At 41.2% G+C, this 17,680-nt stretch overlaps 3 protein-coding genes across 3 annotated transcripts; 2 read left to right on the plus strand and 1 right to left on the minus strand.

Moving 5' to 3' along the window:
• Positions 1-2,062: 2,062 nt before the first annotated feature.
• On the plus strand, positions 2,063-6,680 carry LOC109616094 (CMRF35-like molecule 8). Its single transcript, XM_034294465.1, has 7 exons — positions 2,063-2,404; positions 2,623-2,946; positions 3,067-3,426; positions 4,114-4,200; positions 4,319-4,414; positions 4,684-4,721; positions 5,801-6,680. Exons 1-7 carry the CDS (start codon positions 2,362-2,364, stop codon positions 6,125-6,127), a joined length of 1,275 nt encoding a protein of 424 aa, XP_034150356.1. The 5' UTR covers positions 2,063-2,361; the 3' UTR covers positions 6,128-6,680.
• A 1,861-nt stretch (positions 6,681-8,541) lies between these two features.
• Positions 8,542-13,941, plus strand: LOC114839744 (CMRF35-like molecule 8). The gene is made up of 7 exons (XM_029121921.2): positions 8,542-8,840; positions 9,063-9,389; positions 9,510-9,854; positions 10,390-10,485; positions 10,606-10,701; positions 11,774-11,823; positions 13,077-13,941. Exons 1-7 carry the CDS (start codon positions 8,798-8,800, stop codon positions 13,395-13,397), a joined length of 1,278 nt encoding a protein of 425 aa, XP_028977754.1. The 5' UTR covers positions 8,542-8,797; the 3' UTR covers positions 13,398-13,941.
• A 58-nt stretch (positions 13,942-13,999) lies between these two features.
• On the minus strand, positions 14,000-15,672 carry LOC114839841 (5' exonuclease Apollo-like). Its single transcript, XM_029122441.2, has 2 exons — positions 14,749-15,672; positions 14,000-14,539 (listed from the first exon to the last, which is right to left on the minus strand). Exons 1-2 carry the CDS (start codon positions 14,824-14,826, stop codon positions 14,207-14,209), a joined length of 411 nt encoding a protein of 136 aa, XP_028978274.1. The 5' UTR covers positions 14,827-15,672; the 3' UTR covers positions 14,000-14,206.
• Positions 15,673-17,680: the final 2,008 nt, after the last annotated feature.

Genomic DNA, 17,680 nt, shown 5'->3' on the forward strand with positions numbered 1-17,680 from the left:
TATACTGTGGGCTTTTTTTTTAACGATACTTCTATTAATTATATAACTAGGGAATCAATTCAATCAAATCCACCGTGCAGTATTTCGGTAGTAGCTCTATTTCTGAAGGTCATTTTAACTTACAGTGTACAATATAAAAACCTACTACAACCACTACAACTATAGGATGGACTCGGAAACATGGACTTGTAATGGTAGAAGCACCCATGAATACACGCAATATTGAATAAGTGTTTGGCCAATTTCTTTAGGAATACATGAATTAAAAAGGCTGGCATTGAATGCATTGTTTAACAAAAGAGTATGCATACATTCTGAAAGAACATCACAGGAATATGTGGCACGTAGCTACCTACTCAACAAAACTCAACCTACAGTAGCCTGTGTGTGAATGACTTAGTATGAAGGTTAGAAACATGATTGCCGGAATAATGTGTGCCTGTTTGTGTTTGTTTGTGTTTGTGCATGCTGTTTGTGTTTGGTTGATGACAGAGGTCAGAGGTCCTGGTGCCCCGGGTCAGAACTTGTTGGGTCAGGTTGTTACTATGGTGATTCCCAGGCATATCTATTCCCCACCCAGTGCACCTGGTTGACAGTAGGGAACCATGAAGAAAACATTCAGGCACAGAAATGAGTAATGAGGCCAAAGCAGGTAAGAGGAGGAAGTTGCACTGTGTGGGAGGAGTCATATTGGCAAGGGGAGGGGGATGGGGAGGGGCTTTGCCACTGAGGAGGGATTGAGCAGAGAGAGAGGAGTCACCCAGTAAGACCCAGTCGCCCTTATTCAAAATGATAATCATCTTAAAGATGCATTCTGGGAAATAGGACACTGGTTGTGAAAGTGGCGCCGTCGAGCCATCATGTCGCGATGTGCGCCCCATGTCATCAAAACCACACTGTTTCAAACTTGGAATTTAATGAGCGGCTGGGGAATTATGTTGATTCTTATAGATTATGAACAAATTACACATCCAGCCCAAAATGTGTAAAAATGCGGAGGGTCAAATCCATTGCGTGAGTAATATCATTGTATTAATTAGAATGACTTGCACCAACCACTAATGGCCATAGAGGGGCAGTAGAGCTCCATGGAGCAGTAGAGACACATCAGACAGAAATGTGTGTGTGTGTTTGAATGAGTGTGCGTGTCAATCTATCTGTATCTAATGTATGAAGAAAAAATGACTGAAAATCTGAAAAAGGATAGAAATGAAGAATATAAACATTTCTATAAACCTGACCAGAAATTAAACATTTGGAAAGTACATAGTTCCCAAATTTGCAAAAAAATGGGGTTGAGTGAGAGTTAGTGGGAGTCATGAACTGAGAAGCATTTCGTTTTATGAGTATATGAAAGTAAAGAGTGACAGAATGGCTGCAGAATAAAGAAAATCACGTTTACATTCTATAAGTAAAGAGAGAGAACAGAGAGAAAGTATAAAGAGTGTCATACAGAACGTTATAAATAACCAGATCTAGAGACATCAACCTGGAGAGAATCCGTGAACACCAGAACACAACAAGATGAAGATCCTGATGAAATTCAACCTGTTCTCCTTCAGGACAGGTAATAAACTGTTATAATGGCATGTTCCATTTGTACTCGGAGGTCGGAATTTCCTAGTTCTGAGTCGGAAGTTTAAACTGGAATGCCCCCTCAAGTCAGAATTCCAATTCGGAAAGTTGGAGCAACCCCTCTAGCCGCGAGTTCGTCCAGGTTAGGTGGTCAAAACAATGTTCTGCACAATGAAATACAATGAAAAGTACTGTATATATTCTGAAAGGGCAAGCACAACAAAGGCTTTAATGTCCATCTTGTTTTCCGACTCTGACTTTTGGAACGCGATCGACTCGGGTGTGACGTCGTTCCGAGTTCCAAGGTAAATAGAACGCGGCATAAAACTGCATACAAATGTTTTTACATACAGTCTTGGCTGTTTCATCAGATTAGGGAACAGTGTGTGTATTTAGTAATGGGTGCATATGTGTGTATATATGCTAGTGTGTGTGTGTTTGTGTGTCTCTTCTGTGTGAAGTTGGAACAGATCAGTGATTGGTTAGTGCGGAAGATAGAGGTGCTGACTGGAAGAACATTTTTATTTGAGGTGGAGAGAAAAAAATTGAAATGAGGAAGAACATAGCTTTACAAGTGCATAAAATGAGAGAGATGCAAAGAGGTGCAGAAACAGGAAATGCATTATTGTGTAAGGGGTAATATTTGTTTACATTAATAAAGGTGGTATGTGTAGAGAGAGAGATCACAGAAAGAGTTGTACAAACAGCGTTTTACAGAACATTATAAATAACCAGATCCAGAGACCCCAACCTGGAGAGAATCTGTGAACACCAGAACACAACAAGATGAGGATCCTGCTGATATTCACCCTGCTGGCCTTCATGACAGGTAATAAGCTTGTCATAACACACAATTTTCAAAGACCTAGTTAGTTTTCTGATGGAAGCTGTTTGATCAGATAAGGGAAGGGAAACATCATTATTTGTGGGTAAGTGTTTTTGGTGGATGACACTGGTGAATGAAATCTATTAAAACAATATTCCAACACCAGTTAAAGAAAACATTAAGAATAATATAACATTTACTGTCTCTTTTCTGATTGACAGGTTGTGTGAGCTCCTTCATAGTGCCTGGATACTCTGGAGGAACTGTCATCATCTACTGTCATTATAACAGAGGAGAGGAAAGAAACTGGAAATATTTCTGTGTGAGAAAGACCACTTTGAGTTGTAAGGACCAAATAAGATCAGGTAGTCAGAACACCTGGGAACACAGAGGTAGATTCTCTCTGTATGACGACACTGAGGGAAACTACTTCATGGTGGTCATCAGACAACTGACCAGACAAGATGAAGGAATCTACTGGTGTGGAGTGGACATATCTGTTATACCTGATAGATATACAAAGGTGGAGCTGGAAGTAAAGGAAGGTGAGACACTTTTGCTATGTGATATAAATTCAGCTCAAAGTAATAGCATGATAAGTATCTCTAGTAAATGAAGTCAGTCTATAGTATTAGACTGTGGTTGTTGTATGTTTCTATTGACAGATGAATGCTGTAATAAGTCAGTCACAGAAACAGTCCATCTGGGAGGAGAAGTTAACATCGTCTGTAACTATCCAGAGAAACAGGAGAACAGCAACAAGTATTTCTGCAAGGAAGATAATGACTCCAAGACATGTGATTATAGGATCTCTGATGAAATTCACTCTTCTCCTAAAAATGGAAAATACTCTCTGGGTTTTTATAATAAAAAGGTAGAGAAAAGCTTCACAGTGACCATCAGTAACCTGACTGAAGATGATACTGGGACATACTGGTGTGGAGTAGAAAACAGGGCTGAAGTAGAAACCTGGAGAGAAGACAATTACATTTCACTGATTACTGAGGTACATCTCAATGTGACTGGTAAGTGACCTCCAGACAACACTAGACTTGTAGTGAAGGTGTTAGTTTAAAACTGTAGTGAAGGTGTTAGTTTAAAACTGTAGTGAAGGTGTTAGTTTAAAACTGTAGTGAAGGTGTTAGTTTAAAACTGTAGTGAAGGTGTTAGTTTAAAACTGTAGTGAAGGTGTTAGTTTGAAACTGTAGTGAAGGTGTTAGTTTAAAACTGTAGTGAAGGTGTTAGTTTAAAACTGTAGTGAAGGTGTTAGTTTGAAACTGTAGTGAAGGTGTTAGTTTAAAACTGTAGTGAAGGTGTTAGTTTAAAACTGTAGTGAAGGTGTTAGTTTAAAACTGTAGTGAAGGTGTTAGTTTTTGCTGCGTTTAAAACTGTTATATTTATTCAATGTATTTAATTATATCTAATATAACATGAGGTAAAGAGGTTAGTTCACTCCAAATAAACAAAGTAGTTTGTATTGGTAGACATTAATGTGTCAGTTTAAAAACTCACGTTTCAGAAGTGTAGGTCATGATGAGCCCTGTGGTTGTAATGTATTCTACAGAAAGAGAATGAGAGAGAAGAGAGAAATAGAGAGAAGAGAAACTAAAAGAAACTAACAACATGAGCAATATAATCCCCAGTGCTGTCTTTATATGCATGTTTTTATTTCTCTTTCTCATTTTGTTTCCATTCCTGTTCATTGTTTTTAGTGTCGGCCACCAAAACAACAACAAAAACAACACCAACAACAACCTCAACCAACTCATCATCATCACCACCATCGGTTCACAGACATGGTAAGTACTCTATTTTAAATGTCTCAGTACCTCTGATCTGACAAGAGATTGGTTGATGATTCATGCAGCAGCATTGTTAGGTCTAATGATCATATGCGTGTGTTTGTGTGTGTTACAGATACTCCACTGGTCCTCTTGGTCCGTGTGTGTCTGGTTGTGTTTCTGCAGCTGATCAGTCTGCTAATAGTCTACAGATGGAAACATAAGACAACTGGTGAGACACACAAAAACAGACAGAAAGACAGACAGTTAAACAAATAGACAGCTACTCATCAAATAGGGTGAACACAAACAATGAGAAACACACACCCACACTGTCACAAAAAAGAAAGAACATTATATTTTTCAGACCTAGTTTTCATTTTAAATAAATGTTTTTCATATAGTACACGTTTTTTGGTAATTGTTGAAAAGTTGAGATGGTGAGGCTGTGCCCTTACTGTTTGTTGGTTTTAATACAGCTCTCTAAACCTTTCTCCTCAGCAAAGACGATGAAATCCAGCACTGGGATTAATGGAGAGGTCAGTGTGTGTGTGTGTGTGTGTGTGTATCTGTCTGTACAGTATGTATATATGTACTGTACTGTGCAAAACAAAAACAAAAAAGTCAGTTTTTGATTTTCAGTTGCCTAAGGCTTTTGCACAATGCTGTATGTATATTATGTGTCCAGGATTTCAAATTGGGACTGAAAATCCCATCAAGGAAAGTAAACAATTCATTGGTTTAGGATTAGGTTTAGGGTTAGATGATAGGATTAGGTTCAGGGTTAGGTGTTAGGATTAGGTTTAGGGACTGGATTAGGTTTAGGGTTAGGTGTTAGGATTAGGTATAGGGACTGGATTAGGTTTAGATGATAGGGTTAGGTTTAGGGTTAGGTGTTAGGATTAGGTTTAGGGACTGGATTAGGTTTAGGGTTAGGTGTTAGTATTAGGTTTAGGGACTGGATTAGGTTTAGGGTTAGGTGTTAGTATTAGGTTTAGGGACTGGATTAGGTTTAGATGATAGGGTTAGGTTTAGGGTTAGGTGTTAGGATTAGGTTTAGGGACTGGATTGGGTTTAGGGTTAGGTGTTAAGAGTAAGTGTCAGGATTAGGTTTGTTGTCAGGGTCATGTTTAGGTGAAAGGATTACATTCATGATTAGGGTTAGGTGTTGTGATTAGGTTTAGGTCTTAACAGGGATGAAAAGGATTTGAATGGGAATAATGTTTGTGGTTCCAGAAACATTATTCCCATAAAAAAAAAAAAAAACTGTGTGTTCCTCATCAGAGCCTCCCTTCCCACTCCTCCTCATCCCCCCCCCGCTCCCCCCCCCCCCCCCGCTCCTCCTCACCCCCCCCCCCGCTCCTCCCTCTTTTTCACCTCCTCTAAGGGGGCGGAAGATGGCGTAATGGTTAAAGCATTTTTGACCAGAACTGGAAAGTTTGCTAAGACTAATGTCTCACTGTCCCTGAGCAAGGCATTAAGCCTAATTGGTAACTCTATGGTCATGTCTGCCCTCCACACATTTCCCTGGTTGAAGTGTTTCGCTGGAATGAGGAAGTCACATGTCAAGGGGAACTTATGTGTGATTGACAAACACACCACTTTCCTCACTGTCTAGGGTCGTCATGGTGATGGTGACAGTGAAGAGATAAAGGAGCACCCCCTACAGTTAGAAAGAGGAAGTACGACTGCCACCATCTACACCACTGCTGAATTTCCCAGAAACCCCTCTGACTCTCTCCACGATGCCAGTGTCACCTTCCACAAGGACCCCAGCTGCCCCAATGAAGCCACCACCACCATCAGTAAAGAGGACACTTCCTCCTGTGACTATGCTACTGTAAATGTTGTTCAAAACTCCACCTACTCTACTGTCAATCATCCACACAGCTCCTCTGAGGCTCCTCCCATCTACTCCATAGTCAACAAACCCAGAAACACCTGATTTTCAGAGTCCCTCAGCCCCCTGCTAACGTTAGTGACCATATGATTTGCACTAGCTAGCAAGCTAAATTCTTTGCCTACAACATTTGGATGACCCTTAACGTCTTACAGAGATGTCAGCGAATTTACTTCAGCTAACTAACTTTAGCTAACTAAAGGTTAACTCGTCAGTTTCTCAGGAATGTTCCACTGAAAGTGGCCAGACGTTTATAAACTTACCCTAAAGCAATGTATGATTCAACATACATACTATATATATTAATATATTTTTTTCTTTAAACCTGGGCACTGGCCACAGAAGAAGCTAGGTGACAGTAAACTCAACGCAGCTTCGAAGTTGTCGGACAGACGGTAGTTTCTTAAATACAGTGCCAATGCATTGTCCACATTGAGAGCACCCTAACGTGACTTTGGAATGGGATTTCACCCTAACGTGACTTTGGAATGGGATTTCACCCTAACGTGACTTTGGAATGGGATTTCACCCTAACATGACATATATAATGGGTGATACATATAAATGTATATACAGCTCCGGAAGAAATTAAGAGACCACTGCCCCTTTTTCTTTCCCTTTTCTTTCAAAAAAGTTGAAAAGAAAAGTTTTGAGTGAGGAACAGAAGCGTTCAATTTGCAGTGGTCTCTTAATTTTAACCCTTCAGTTCCTCACTCAAAACCTTCCTTTTTTTACTTTTTTGGAAAGGAAAAAAGAAGTTGCAGTGGTCTCTTACATTTTCCATAGCTGTATGTAAACTAGTTAACCAATTAGAGTCGAGGGGGTGTGTTACATGACCACTATACATCCACTAACAGAATTATATTTAACCAATTAGGGTCGAGTCGATGTGTTATATGACCATTATACATCCACTAACAGAATTAGATTTAACCAATTAGGGTCGAGGTTGTGTGTTATATGACCAATATACATCCACTAAGAGAATTATATTCAACCAATTAGAGTAGAGGGGGTGTGTTATATGACCAATATACATCCTCTAAGAGAATTATATTAATCCAATTAGGGTCGAGGGGGTGTGTTATATGACCAATATACATCCACTAAGAGCTTTTAATAAGTATGATACATCGCTGATAAATAATCAGCATTCTGTTTTCATTAAACATTGTTCATGCAATTCTCCTTCAACAAATCTATATCTGGTTTAAACAGGAGCCGTTTGGTCATATACACAATAATAAAGTTAAATATACAGTGACGTTTCTCTGAATGCATCAATGCAAAAGATAAACATAATGTGTCTATTGAAACAGTATATACATTGAGAGAAAGGGAAGAGAGAGGATGTGTTGAATGATGTGAATCTGCTGGGCAGGTCTGTGTGAGAAACACAAGCATCAACTCAGTCATGTCAACTAGAATTCTTACAATCAAATCTTTTGGAGTAAACTCTGGAGATCATATTCAAAGGATACAAAAATGATGTGTTTTTTTTCTCATCTCCGTAATTGGCGTATCTATTTTCGTTTCTGTATCCGTATGAAGTCACCTTATAATCAGTACAACACCAGTACTACTGATTGTAAATAATAAACATCTCACAGGAAAATTAATTCCTGTTGTATGCAAAGCTTGTAAGAATACTTTTATTCACATTACTATGTATAGCAGTATTCATAAAAAATTGTATTTTATTCCAGTACTTGTAAACAATAGAAATGTAAACCGTGCTCTAAAGTCTGAAATATTACAGTATAACTATAATATTGATTTCATGGACAGTCAGTCCTTCATCTAAAGCCATTATACAATGTGGGGGTGATCCATTCATCTGCGGTTTACCAAAACACAGGGGAGTGTACACTTTTTTGTTATTTTCATTAACATTTCACGTAACCGAAAGCAAATCTTAAATGTAATATATGATGCATAATGAAATGGCGTATGTTCTGTATATATTTGCTTGTGCCCAAGCTTCTAAATTACATTGTGATGGACATTTCTCTAGTCAGATCTTAAAACACACCCACATTCTGGCCACAAATGCCCTTTTAAACAGCAACCATTGAACTGCCCCTCCCTTTACTGTTTTCATGGTCAGAATATTTTATTCTACTATTTCTACTGAACAATTTAAAGAACTGTCTTAACTGTTACTACTTGACTGTTCCCACCAGTCTGTAATATACAATAAATGTATGTCCAGACTCTGTTATAATTCGTACTGAACCATTTCAACATTCAGGGACATTCAGACAGAGAACATCACCAGTAAAGAGATGGAGAAACAGATGCAGTAATAGAGGAGTAATTTGTACAAGTGCAAGGATGTGTGTCTTTTTTTTTATGTTTGGAAAATATCATTGGTCCGTGTACCAGGAAGGAAGGGCGGGCCTTAAGTAAATCTGAATTTGATGAAGTACAGAAAATCTAGTTTATTGAAGAGAATGGGAAGTACACAGAGGTGTTGCAACCAAGGAGAGAGTAGAGAGAAACAAAGGCTGAAGCAGGGGAATGTATAGTTGTATAAATATATGATGGGACGACATACAGAACGGTCACGGAATAAAGTAAAGGACCTCACGTTTACATTCAACTTGGTGTAAGTACAGAGAGAGTTGTACACACAGCATTACAGAGAACATTATAAATAACCAGATCCAGAGACACCAACCTGGAGAGAATCTGTGTACACCAGAACACAACAAGATGAGGATCCTGCTGATATTAATCCTGCTGGCCTTTATGACAGGTAATTAGCTTGTTATAACAATCTACAACACTGTTATAACACCCATTTAGTATGTTGTATTCTTATGTTTCATCACCATTACGTGTACTGTACGTATGTGCGTGTTGTAAGGATGACAGGGGGTGTATGAATACTATCAAAACAATATTCCTACACCAGTTATACGATACAAGCTACATTGAGATGTATATCAAATGTATTTTGTCCTGGTCCGATTCACAGGATGTGTGACCTCTGTCATAGTGACTGGATACTCTGGAGGAAGTGTCATCATCTACTGTCGTTATTACAGAGCACAGGGACGTCATGAGAAGTACTTCTGCAGGGGACCAAAGAACACTTTGAGTTGTGAGGATAAAATAAGATCAGGTAGTCAGAACACCTGGGAACACAGTGGTAGATTCTCTCTGTATGACGACACTGAGGAGAAATATTTCACTGTGGTCATCAGACAACTGACCAGACAAGATAAAGGAATCTACTGGTGTGGAGTGGATAAACGTTTAAAACTTGACGAATATACCAAGGTGGACCTGGAAGTAAAGGAAGGTGGGACACTTCAGTTATGTGACATAAATTCAGCTCAAAGTAATAGCATGATCAGTATCTCTAGTAAATGAAGTCAGTCTATAGTATTAGACTGTGGTTGTTGTATGTTTCTATTGACAGATAAATGCTGTAAGAAGTCCTTCACAGAGACGGTCCATCTGGGAGGAGAAGTTGACATCGTCTGTAACTATCCAGAGAAACAGGAGAACAGCAACAAATATTTCTGCAAGGAAGATAATGACTCCAAGACATGTGATTATAGGATCTCTGATGAAAATCACTCATCTCTTAAAAATGGAAAATACTCTCTGGGTTTTTATAATAAAAAGGTAGAGAAAAGCTTCACAGTGACCATCAGTAACCTGACCGAAGATGACACTGGGACATACTGGTGTGGAGTAGAAAACAAGAAGTCAGGAGAACATTACATTTCACTGATTACTGAGGTTCATCTCAGTGTGACTGGTAAGTGACCTCCAGACTAAACTAGACTTCACCTCTCTGTTTGTTAGTGGATCAACTCTTTACATCAGTGGAGGCTGGTGGGAGGAGTTATGGGAGGACAGTCTCATTATAATGGAATGAATGGAACACTATCAAACACATGAAACCATGGAAACCAGGTGTTAGTCTTAGCTGGGTTTGATATTGTGCAATGCATTCAATGTTTTTAATTCAATCTATTATAATATATGTGGTAAAGAGATTAGTTAACTCCCAAACAAAGTCATTGTATGAGTAAACATTCATGTGTCAATTCAAGAACTCAAGTTTCAGTACAAAAGGTCATGATGAATCCTGCCATTGAAATGTATTTTAAAGAAGGAGAATGAGAGAAGGGTTTTGTAAAAGAAAAACTATCATCTCAACAGGAACCAGAGAGTCTCTAGATCTAAATAAATAAATCTATATTTATTTCACTGCCAGTTTTTCTCTCCATTCTTACTCCTCACATTGCTAGAACATTATCCTGCTGTACTCTTGTGTTCATTGTTTTTAGTGCCAAACACCACAACAACAACAACAACAACAACAAAAACAACAACAACCACCACCAATGTATTACCATCATCATCTTCAGCAGTCAACAGACCTGGTAAATAAATTAAATAAATTCTCTAAGTATCTCTGATGTTAATTCTGACTGGTTGATGTTTCATGCAGCAGCATGGTTAGGTCTAACGATCGTGTGTGTGTGTGTGTGTGTGTGTTTCAGGTACTCCATGTATCATCTTGGTGTGTGTGAGTCTGGTTGTGTTACTGCTGGTGATCGGTCTGTTAATAGTCTACAGATGGAAACACAACAAGACAGGTGAGACACACAAACACACACACAAAATATTACACACACACACACACAAACAATCAAACAGATGGTTAAGAGGACACGTATACAGCAAATAGGGTGAAAACAAACGCTGAGAAACACACACAGCTCTATAAACCAGACCAGACTAGAGACCATTACTGACCTTAAAAATACAGCTCTATAAACCAGACCAGACTAGAGACCATTACTGACCTTAAAAATACAGCTCTATAAACCAGACCAGACTAAAAACCATTACTGACCTTTTAAATACAGCTCTATAAACCAGACCAGACTAGAGACCATAACTGACCTTAAAAATACAGCTCTATAAACCAGACCAGACTAAAAACCATTACTGACCTTTTAAATACAGCTCTATAAACCAGACCAGACTAGAGACCATTACTGACCTTAAAAATACAGCTCTATAAACCAGACCAGACTAAAAACCATTACTGACCTTTTAAATACAGCTCTATAAACCAGACCAGACTAGAGACCATTACTGACCTTTTAAATACAGCTCTATAAACCTGACCAGACTAGAGACCATTACTGACCATTAAAATACAGCTCTATAAACCAGATCAGACTAAAAAACATTACTGACCTTTTAAATACAGCTCTCTAAACCTGACCAGACTAGAGACCATTACTGACCTTTAAAATACAGCTCTATAAACCAGACCAGACTAAAAACCATTTCTGACCTTTTAAATACAGTCCTATAAACCTTACCAGACTAGAGACCATTACTGACCTTTTAAATACATCTCTCTAAACCTGACCAGACTAGAGACTATTACTGACCTTTTAAATACAGTCCTATAAACCTTACCAGACTAGAGACCATTACTGACTCTATAAATACATATCTCTATACCTGACCAGACAGCTCCAAAACCTTGAATAGGCTAGAGAACATTACTGCATTTTTCAATCCATCTCTATGAACCTGAATTGACTACTATTGACGCTTGCATGAAGTGTTTGACCGTCGGTAAGTGGCTTAAACAATATACAGTATTATCTGTATGTGACCTCTGGATTTGTTTACATGTTATTTCCTCAGCTTTCTCTTCAGCAAAGAAGATGGAATCCAGCATTGGGATTAATGGAGAGGTCAGTGTGTGTGTCTCTGTGACTGTTTGTTTGTGTGTGTGTGTGTGTGTGTGTGTGTCTGACTGTATATATGTACAGTACTGTCCAAAAGTCTTAGGCAGCTGAAAGTCGAAAAAAAAGCAAAAAAATTATCCTGCAAGGAATTTATGCATACTGGTTTCCAAATTGGGACAAAAAATCCCAGCTAGGAACGTAAAAGACAATGAACTTGAGACATTTTGCTGGTCATTAAGAGGGAACATTCTGGATTTAAGGGTTAGTCATGGTAAAAACCAATCAGGTTAAGGGTTACGTTTATGTTTAGGGTTTAAGTTTCAGCGAAAACATTAGGGTTAGGTTTAGTTGTTAGGATTACGTCTAGGGTAAGGATCAGGGCTAGGATTAGGTTTAGTTGTTAGGATTACGTCTAGGGTTAGGTTTAGTTGTTAGGATTACGTCTAGGGTTAGGTTTAGTTGTTAGGATTACGTCTAGGGTTAGGATTAGATTTTAGGATTACGTCTAGGGTAAGGATCAGGGCTAGGATTAGGTTTAGTTGTTAGGATTACGTCTAGGGTTAGGTTTAGTTGTTAGGATTACGACTAGGGTTAGGTTTAGTTGTTAGGATTACGACTAGGGTTAGGTTTAGTTGTTAGGATTACGTCTAGGGTTAGGATCAGGGCTAGGATTAGGTTTAGTTGTTAGGATTACGACTAGGGTTAGGATCAGGGCTAGGATTAGGTTTAGTTGTTAGGATTACGTCTAGGATTAGGTTTAGTTGTTAGGATTACGTCTAGGGTTAGGTTTAGTTGTTAGGATTACGTCTAGGGTTAGGATTACGTCTAGGGTTAGGTTTAGTTGTTAGGATTACGTCTAGGGTTAGGTTTAGTTGTTAGGGTTACGTCTAGGGTTAGGTTTCGGTTAACAGGGATAAAAGTGTTTTGAATGGGAATCATTGTGGGGTTCCAGATGGATAGTAAAAAATAAACCTGTGTGTTTCTCCTCAGATCCTCCTTTTCCTCTTTTGCTCCTCTCCCTCCTCCTTTTGCTCCTACCTCTGTTTCACCCCCTCAAAGGGTGTGGCAGGTGACCTAGTGCTTAAAGCATTTCGACCAGAATTGGAAAGGTTGCGCTAAAATAATGTCTCTCTGTCCCTGAGCAAGACAGGCTCATGTCAGCCGTCTACACAGTCACCAGTTTGACGTTTCTGTCTTCAATAAGGAAGTCCCATGTCGTGTGTGTGATTGACAAATACATCTCTTTCTTCTCTGACCAGGGTCGTCATGGTGACAGTGATTATGAAGAGATGGAGCGCCCCGTACAGTCAGATAGAGGCAGTATCACCGCTACCAACTACACCACTGCTGACTTTCCCAGAAACCCCTCTGACTCTCTCCACTATGCCAATGTCACCTTCCTCAAGAATCCCAGCTGCCCCAATGAAGCCACCACCACCATCAGTAAAGAGGACACATCCTGTGTCTATGCTACTGTAAATGTTGATCAAAACTCCACCTACTCTACTGTCAATCATCCACACAGCTACTCTGAGGCTCCTCCCATCTACTCCACTGTCAGCAAACCCAGAAACACCTAATTTACAGACAATCAATCACAAGAGACAAACTCTCTCTGGTAAATATTAAACAGAGACACACCCCTACTGGTAACTATTAAACAGAGACACACCCCCACTGGTAACTATTAAACAGAGACACACCCCTACTGGTAACTATTAAACAGAGACACACCCCCACTGGTAACTATTAAACAGAGACACACCCCCACTGGTAACTATTAAACAGAGACACACCCCCACTGGTAACTATTAAACAGAGACACACCCCCACTGGTAACTATTAAACAGAGACACACCCCCACTGGTAACTAATAAACAGAGACACACCCCCACTGGTAACTATTAAACAGTGCATCTTATTTTCTCCACTGGAAGTGCACCTAGAGAGCACTGCATCACATTTTCTCCACTGGAAGGGAACCCTTTAGGGCACTGCATCACATTTTCTCCACTGGAAGGGAACCCTTTAGGGCACTGCATCACATTTTCTCCACTGGAAGGGCACCTAGAGAGCACTGCATCACTTAGTACTTGGTGGCAAAACCCTTGTTGGCAATCACAGAGGTCAGACGTTTCTTGTAGTTGGCCACCAGGTTTGCACACATCTCAGGAGGGATTTTGTCCCACTCCTCTTTGCAGATCTTCTCCGAGTCATCAAGGTTTTGAGGCTGACGTTTGACAACTCGAACCTTAGCTGAAATTTCTGGTGCCTTTATGAATTACATAGGGGACACGAAATATGTCCTGTCACTTCCTCCCTGACACTTTCAACAGGTTACACAACGTGAGCCTGATGAGTAGTGCCCCCAAACTCCCAACGCTGGACCTCAAAGCCAGTTCCACTCCTTCCTTTCCATTTCAACCCTCCAATCAGGGACGGAACGATGAGGTAGAACTGGAAACCAGCAGGCCCCAGACCTGGCTACCCCTGGTGTGGTCATTTCAATTCTGACCCGGCTGAGTGTTGCGCGGTGCGGTGGAATACAGAACGGACCGGTGTGGAGTATGGTGCCGAAGGACCCTTGGAACAGGAACATGACCGCTCCGGGACAGTGGTTGGCGTCCATTAGAGTGACGGTCAACCTCTCCTTGCCCATGTCGTCCAGGGGAAGCACGTACGGTTCCCCCACCTCCAGAGGATGGATCCATCGTTCTCCGACCTGACCAAAGGCAAACGTTTTTAGGAGAGGCCGCTGAAAGCTGTTTTGCACTCAACGCATACCAAATGAAAACCAAGCGTTACAGTTGATTGTAATTCATATCAAAAGCTAGCCGGAGAATTTCAAAGGGCCCAGACAAATACCTCGTATCTACGTTCCTGACGTTCCCTTGTGTGCCATGTAAATGAACAGCAAAGTAGCTACCTCACCTGTAGTTTGAGTTTGAGCCGTGTAGCAGAGATTGGCGACCAGGTAGATGTCAAACCCACAGTGTGTCCACCGTGCATATGGGACAGGAACAGCCGGGGCGTGTGGACATTTCCTAACTTGCCAGAAGTCAACTGCCAGTGGAGTATAGGGGATGAGTTTTCCGTTCGTTGTCACAGTTCTGCACTCTCCTCCTGGGGGAGGGAAAGGGTTAAAACGTATGTCTGATTTACGTTTCTGCGGGTCTGCGTTGTTAGTGTCGTGTGCGTCTGTACGCAGACGTGCTCAGCATTTCTAGTTGTGCGGCCTTGTTGCGTAGATGGCCATTACACCTCTTAGCACTAGGGGGCGATGTCGCGCAAAATGTTGGTTTGTTCACCTGTGGAGCAGAAAAGCTTCACAGGAGAAGTAACTGTATTGTTGATAAACAATATAATGGGTAGCTAACTAGCTAGATCGGGGAAGACGGTTCCTGGAATGGCTCGTTTGAGAGAACCAGTAAAATTAAATGAAGAGGAGGAGGAGATGGATGATGATTTGGAAGAACTGATTTGAACACAGTTCATTAGAAGGAAAGAGAGAAGACGCTTGGCACCTGGTTTGTTCGGTAGTAGAGCCGGAAAACTTCAAACAATAAGTATCTGTATTGTTGGTAAACAATATAATGTGCCGGTGGGTAGAAGTAAGTGGGGTTTTTGTTATGTTATGTTAATTTAGCCACATAAGGGTGTGTATTCAAACAGTGTCTTCAGCCAGGTCTCTGGCACTTTCTTTGCCAATCTTAAATAAAAGCTGATGGATTTTCCTGTTTCATGTTGTGGCCGTTGGTGGATCAGGTTGCCCTTGCACTGATCCAGAAGGTAAAGTCCAGCGGTCAGGTCATCGTTCTTACTAAATGTTCTTTAGTGTTCTCTAGGAGGATGAAGCGGTGGGGATGAAAATCAGTACCTCCAAATCCGAGGCCATGGTCCTCAATCGGAAAAGGGTGGCTTGCCCACTTCAGGGTGGTGGAGAGTGCCTGCCTCAAGTGGAGGAGTTTAAGTATCTAGGGGTCTTGTTCACGAGTGAGGGAAGGATGGAACGGGAGATTGACAGACGGATCGGTGCAGCTTCTGCAGTAATGCGGTCGATGTATCGGTCTGTCATGGTGAAGAAAGAGCTGAGCCGCAAGGCGAAGCTCTCGATTTACCGGTCAATCTACGTTCCTACTCTCACCTATGGTCATGAGCTTTGGGTCATGACCGAAAGGACAAGATCCCGGATACAGGCGGCCGAAATGAGCTTTCTCCACAGGGTGGCTGGGCGATCCCTTAGAGATAGGGTGAGAAGCTTGGTCACCAGGGAGGAGCTCAGAGTAGAGCCGCTGCTCCTCCACATCGAGAGGGGTCAGCTGAGGTGGCTTGGGCATCTGTTTCGGATGCCTCCGGAACGCCTTCCTGGGAAAGTGTTCCGGTCCCGTCCCACCGGGAGGAGACCCCGGGGAAGACCTAGGACACGCTGGAGGGACTATGTCTCCCGGCTGGCCTGGGAACGCCTCGGTGTCCCCCCGGAAGAGCTGGAGGAAGTGTCTGGGGAGAGGGAAGTCTGGGCATCTCTGTTTAGACTGCTGCCCCCGCGACCCGGCCCCGGATGAAGCGGAAGAAGATGGATGGATGGGAGGATGAAGAGAGTTGAGGCAGGATGTACCTGGAGAGACACTCCTCGGTTGTTTTCGGTGGACAGGTCTTTGGTAATTAGACGTGGCAGGTTCTAATGATGGTCTGTTCTCAGCCTCGGCATCAGTACATGACTACTGAAAATAAACAGACATATGCTTGCATTCATGTAACCTTGAACTTATGCCACAAAATCACTGTTGTTGTATGAAAGTAATATTTTTATTTTATCATTGTCTCCATCTCTTCTCCGCTCTGTCTCCTCTCCTCTGTTGTACTGTAGTCTCCTCTCTGTCTCCTCTCCTCTGTTGTACTGAAGTCTCCGCTCTGTCTACTCTTCTCTGTTGTACTGAAGTCTCTTCTCCTCTCTGTCTCCTCTCCTCTGTTGTACTGTAGTCTCCTCTCTGTCTCCTCTCCTATGTTGTACTGAAGTCTCCGCTCTGTCTCCTCTCCTCTGTTGTACTGAAGTCTCCGCTCTGTCTCCTCTTCTCTGTTGTACTGAAGTCTCTTCTCCTCTCTGTCTCCTCTCCTCTGTTGTACTGAAGTCTCTTCTCCTCTCTGTCTCCTCTCCTCTGTTGTACTGAAGTCTCTTCTCCTCTCTGTCTCCTCTCCTCTGTTGTACTGTAGTCTACTCCAGGGGTCGGCAGGTAAGTTTGAGCCCATTTCTTTTTAGCCACTAGATGGCGCCCCAGAACATAATTTAAAAAATGAATTGATGAAATATTCAACTAGATTTGCCCGTTACAGAGTAGACTGTTGCAGTGTCTTTTGTAACTGCTTAGTCAGCTGTGGTCACCTTGTGGTTAAATCCTGTAGGACAGTCAGAAACAAAAAGCCACAGTTGTGTGACGGTGTCCGGGTTTTGTGCTGATTAATTAATACAGTACTACTAACATGTGGGTCCATTAATACAGTACTACTGACATGTGGGTCCATTAATACAGTACTACTGACAGATGGGTCCATTAATACAGTACTACTGACATGTGGGTCCATTAATACAGTACTACTGACATGTGGGTCTATTAATACAGTACTACTGACACATGGGTGTATTAATACAGTACTACTGACATGTGGGTCCATTAATACAGTACTACTGACATGTGGGTCTATTAATACAGTACTACTGACACATGGGTGTATTAATACAGTACTACTGACACGTGGGTCCATTAATACAGTACTACTGACACGTGGGTCCATTAATACAGTACTACTGACATGTGGGTCTATTAATACAGTACTACTGACACATGGGTCTATTAATACAGTACTA

Source organism: Esox lucius, chromosome 9 (assembly GCF_011004845.1).
Source record: "Esox lucius isolate fEsoLuc1 chromosome 9, fEsoLuc1.pri, whole genome shotgun sequence".
NCBI classification, from domain to species: Eukaryota; Metazoa; Chordata; class Actinopteri; order Esociformes; family Esocidae; genus Esox; species Esox lucius.

Bases quoted from the DNA above. Each gene is read 5' to 3' on its own strand.
- LOC109616094 (XM_034294465.1), top strand. From the start codon at position 2,362: ATGAGGATCCTGCTGATATTCACCCTGCTGGCCTTCATGACAG. The intron at 2,947-3,066 runs GTGAGACACTTT...TTCTATTGACAG, and splicing joins GGAGCTGGAAGTAAAGGAAG to ATGAATGCTGTAATAAGTCA. The intron at 3,427-4,113 runs GTAAGTGACCTC...CATTGTTTTTAG, and splicing joins GGTACATCTCAATGTGACTG to TGTCGGCCACCAAAACAACA.
- LOC114839744 (XM_029121921.2), top strand. From the start codon at position 8,798: ATGAGGATCCTGCTGATATTAATCCTGCTGGCCTTTATGACAG. The intron at 8,841-9,062 runs GTAATTAGCTTG...TCCGATTCACAG, and splicing joins CCTGCTGGCCTTTATGACAG to GATGTGTGACCTCTGTCATA. The intron at 10,486-10,605 runs GTAAATAAATTA...TGTGTGTTTCAG, and splicing joins TTCAGCAGTCAACAGACCTG to GTACTCCATGTATCATCTTG.
- LOC114839841 (XM_029122441.2), bottom strand. From the start codon at position 14,826: ATGCACGGTGGACACACTGTGGGTTTGACATCTACCTGGTCGCCAATC. The intron at 14,540-14,748 runs GTGAGGTAGCTA...GCCTTTGGTCAG, and splicing joins GGCTCAAACTCAAACTACAG to GTCGGAGAACGATGGATCCA.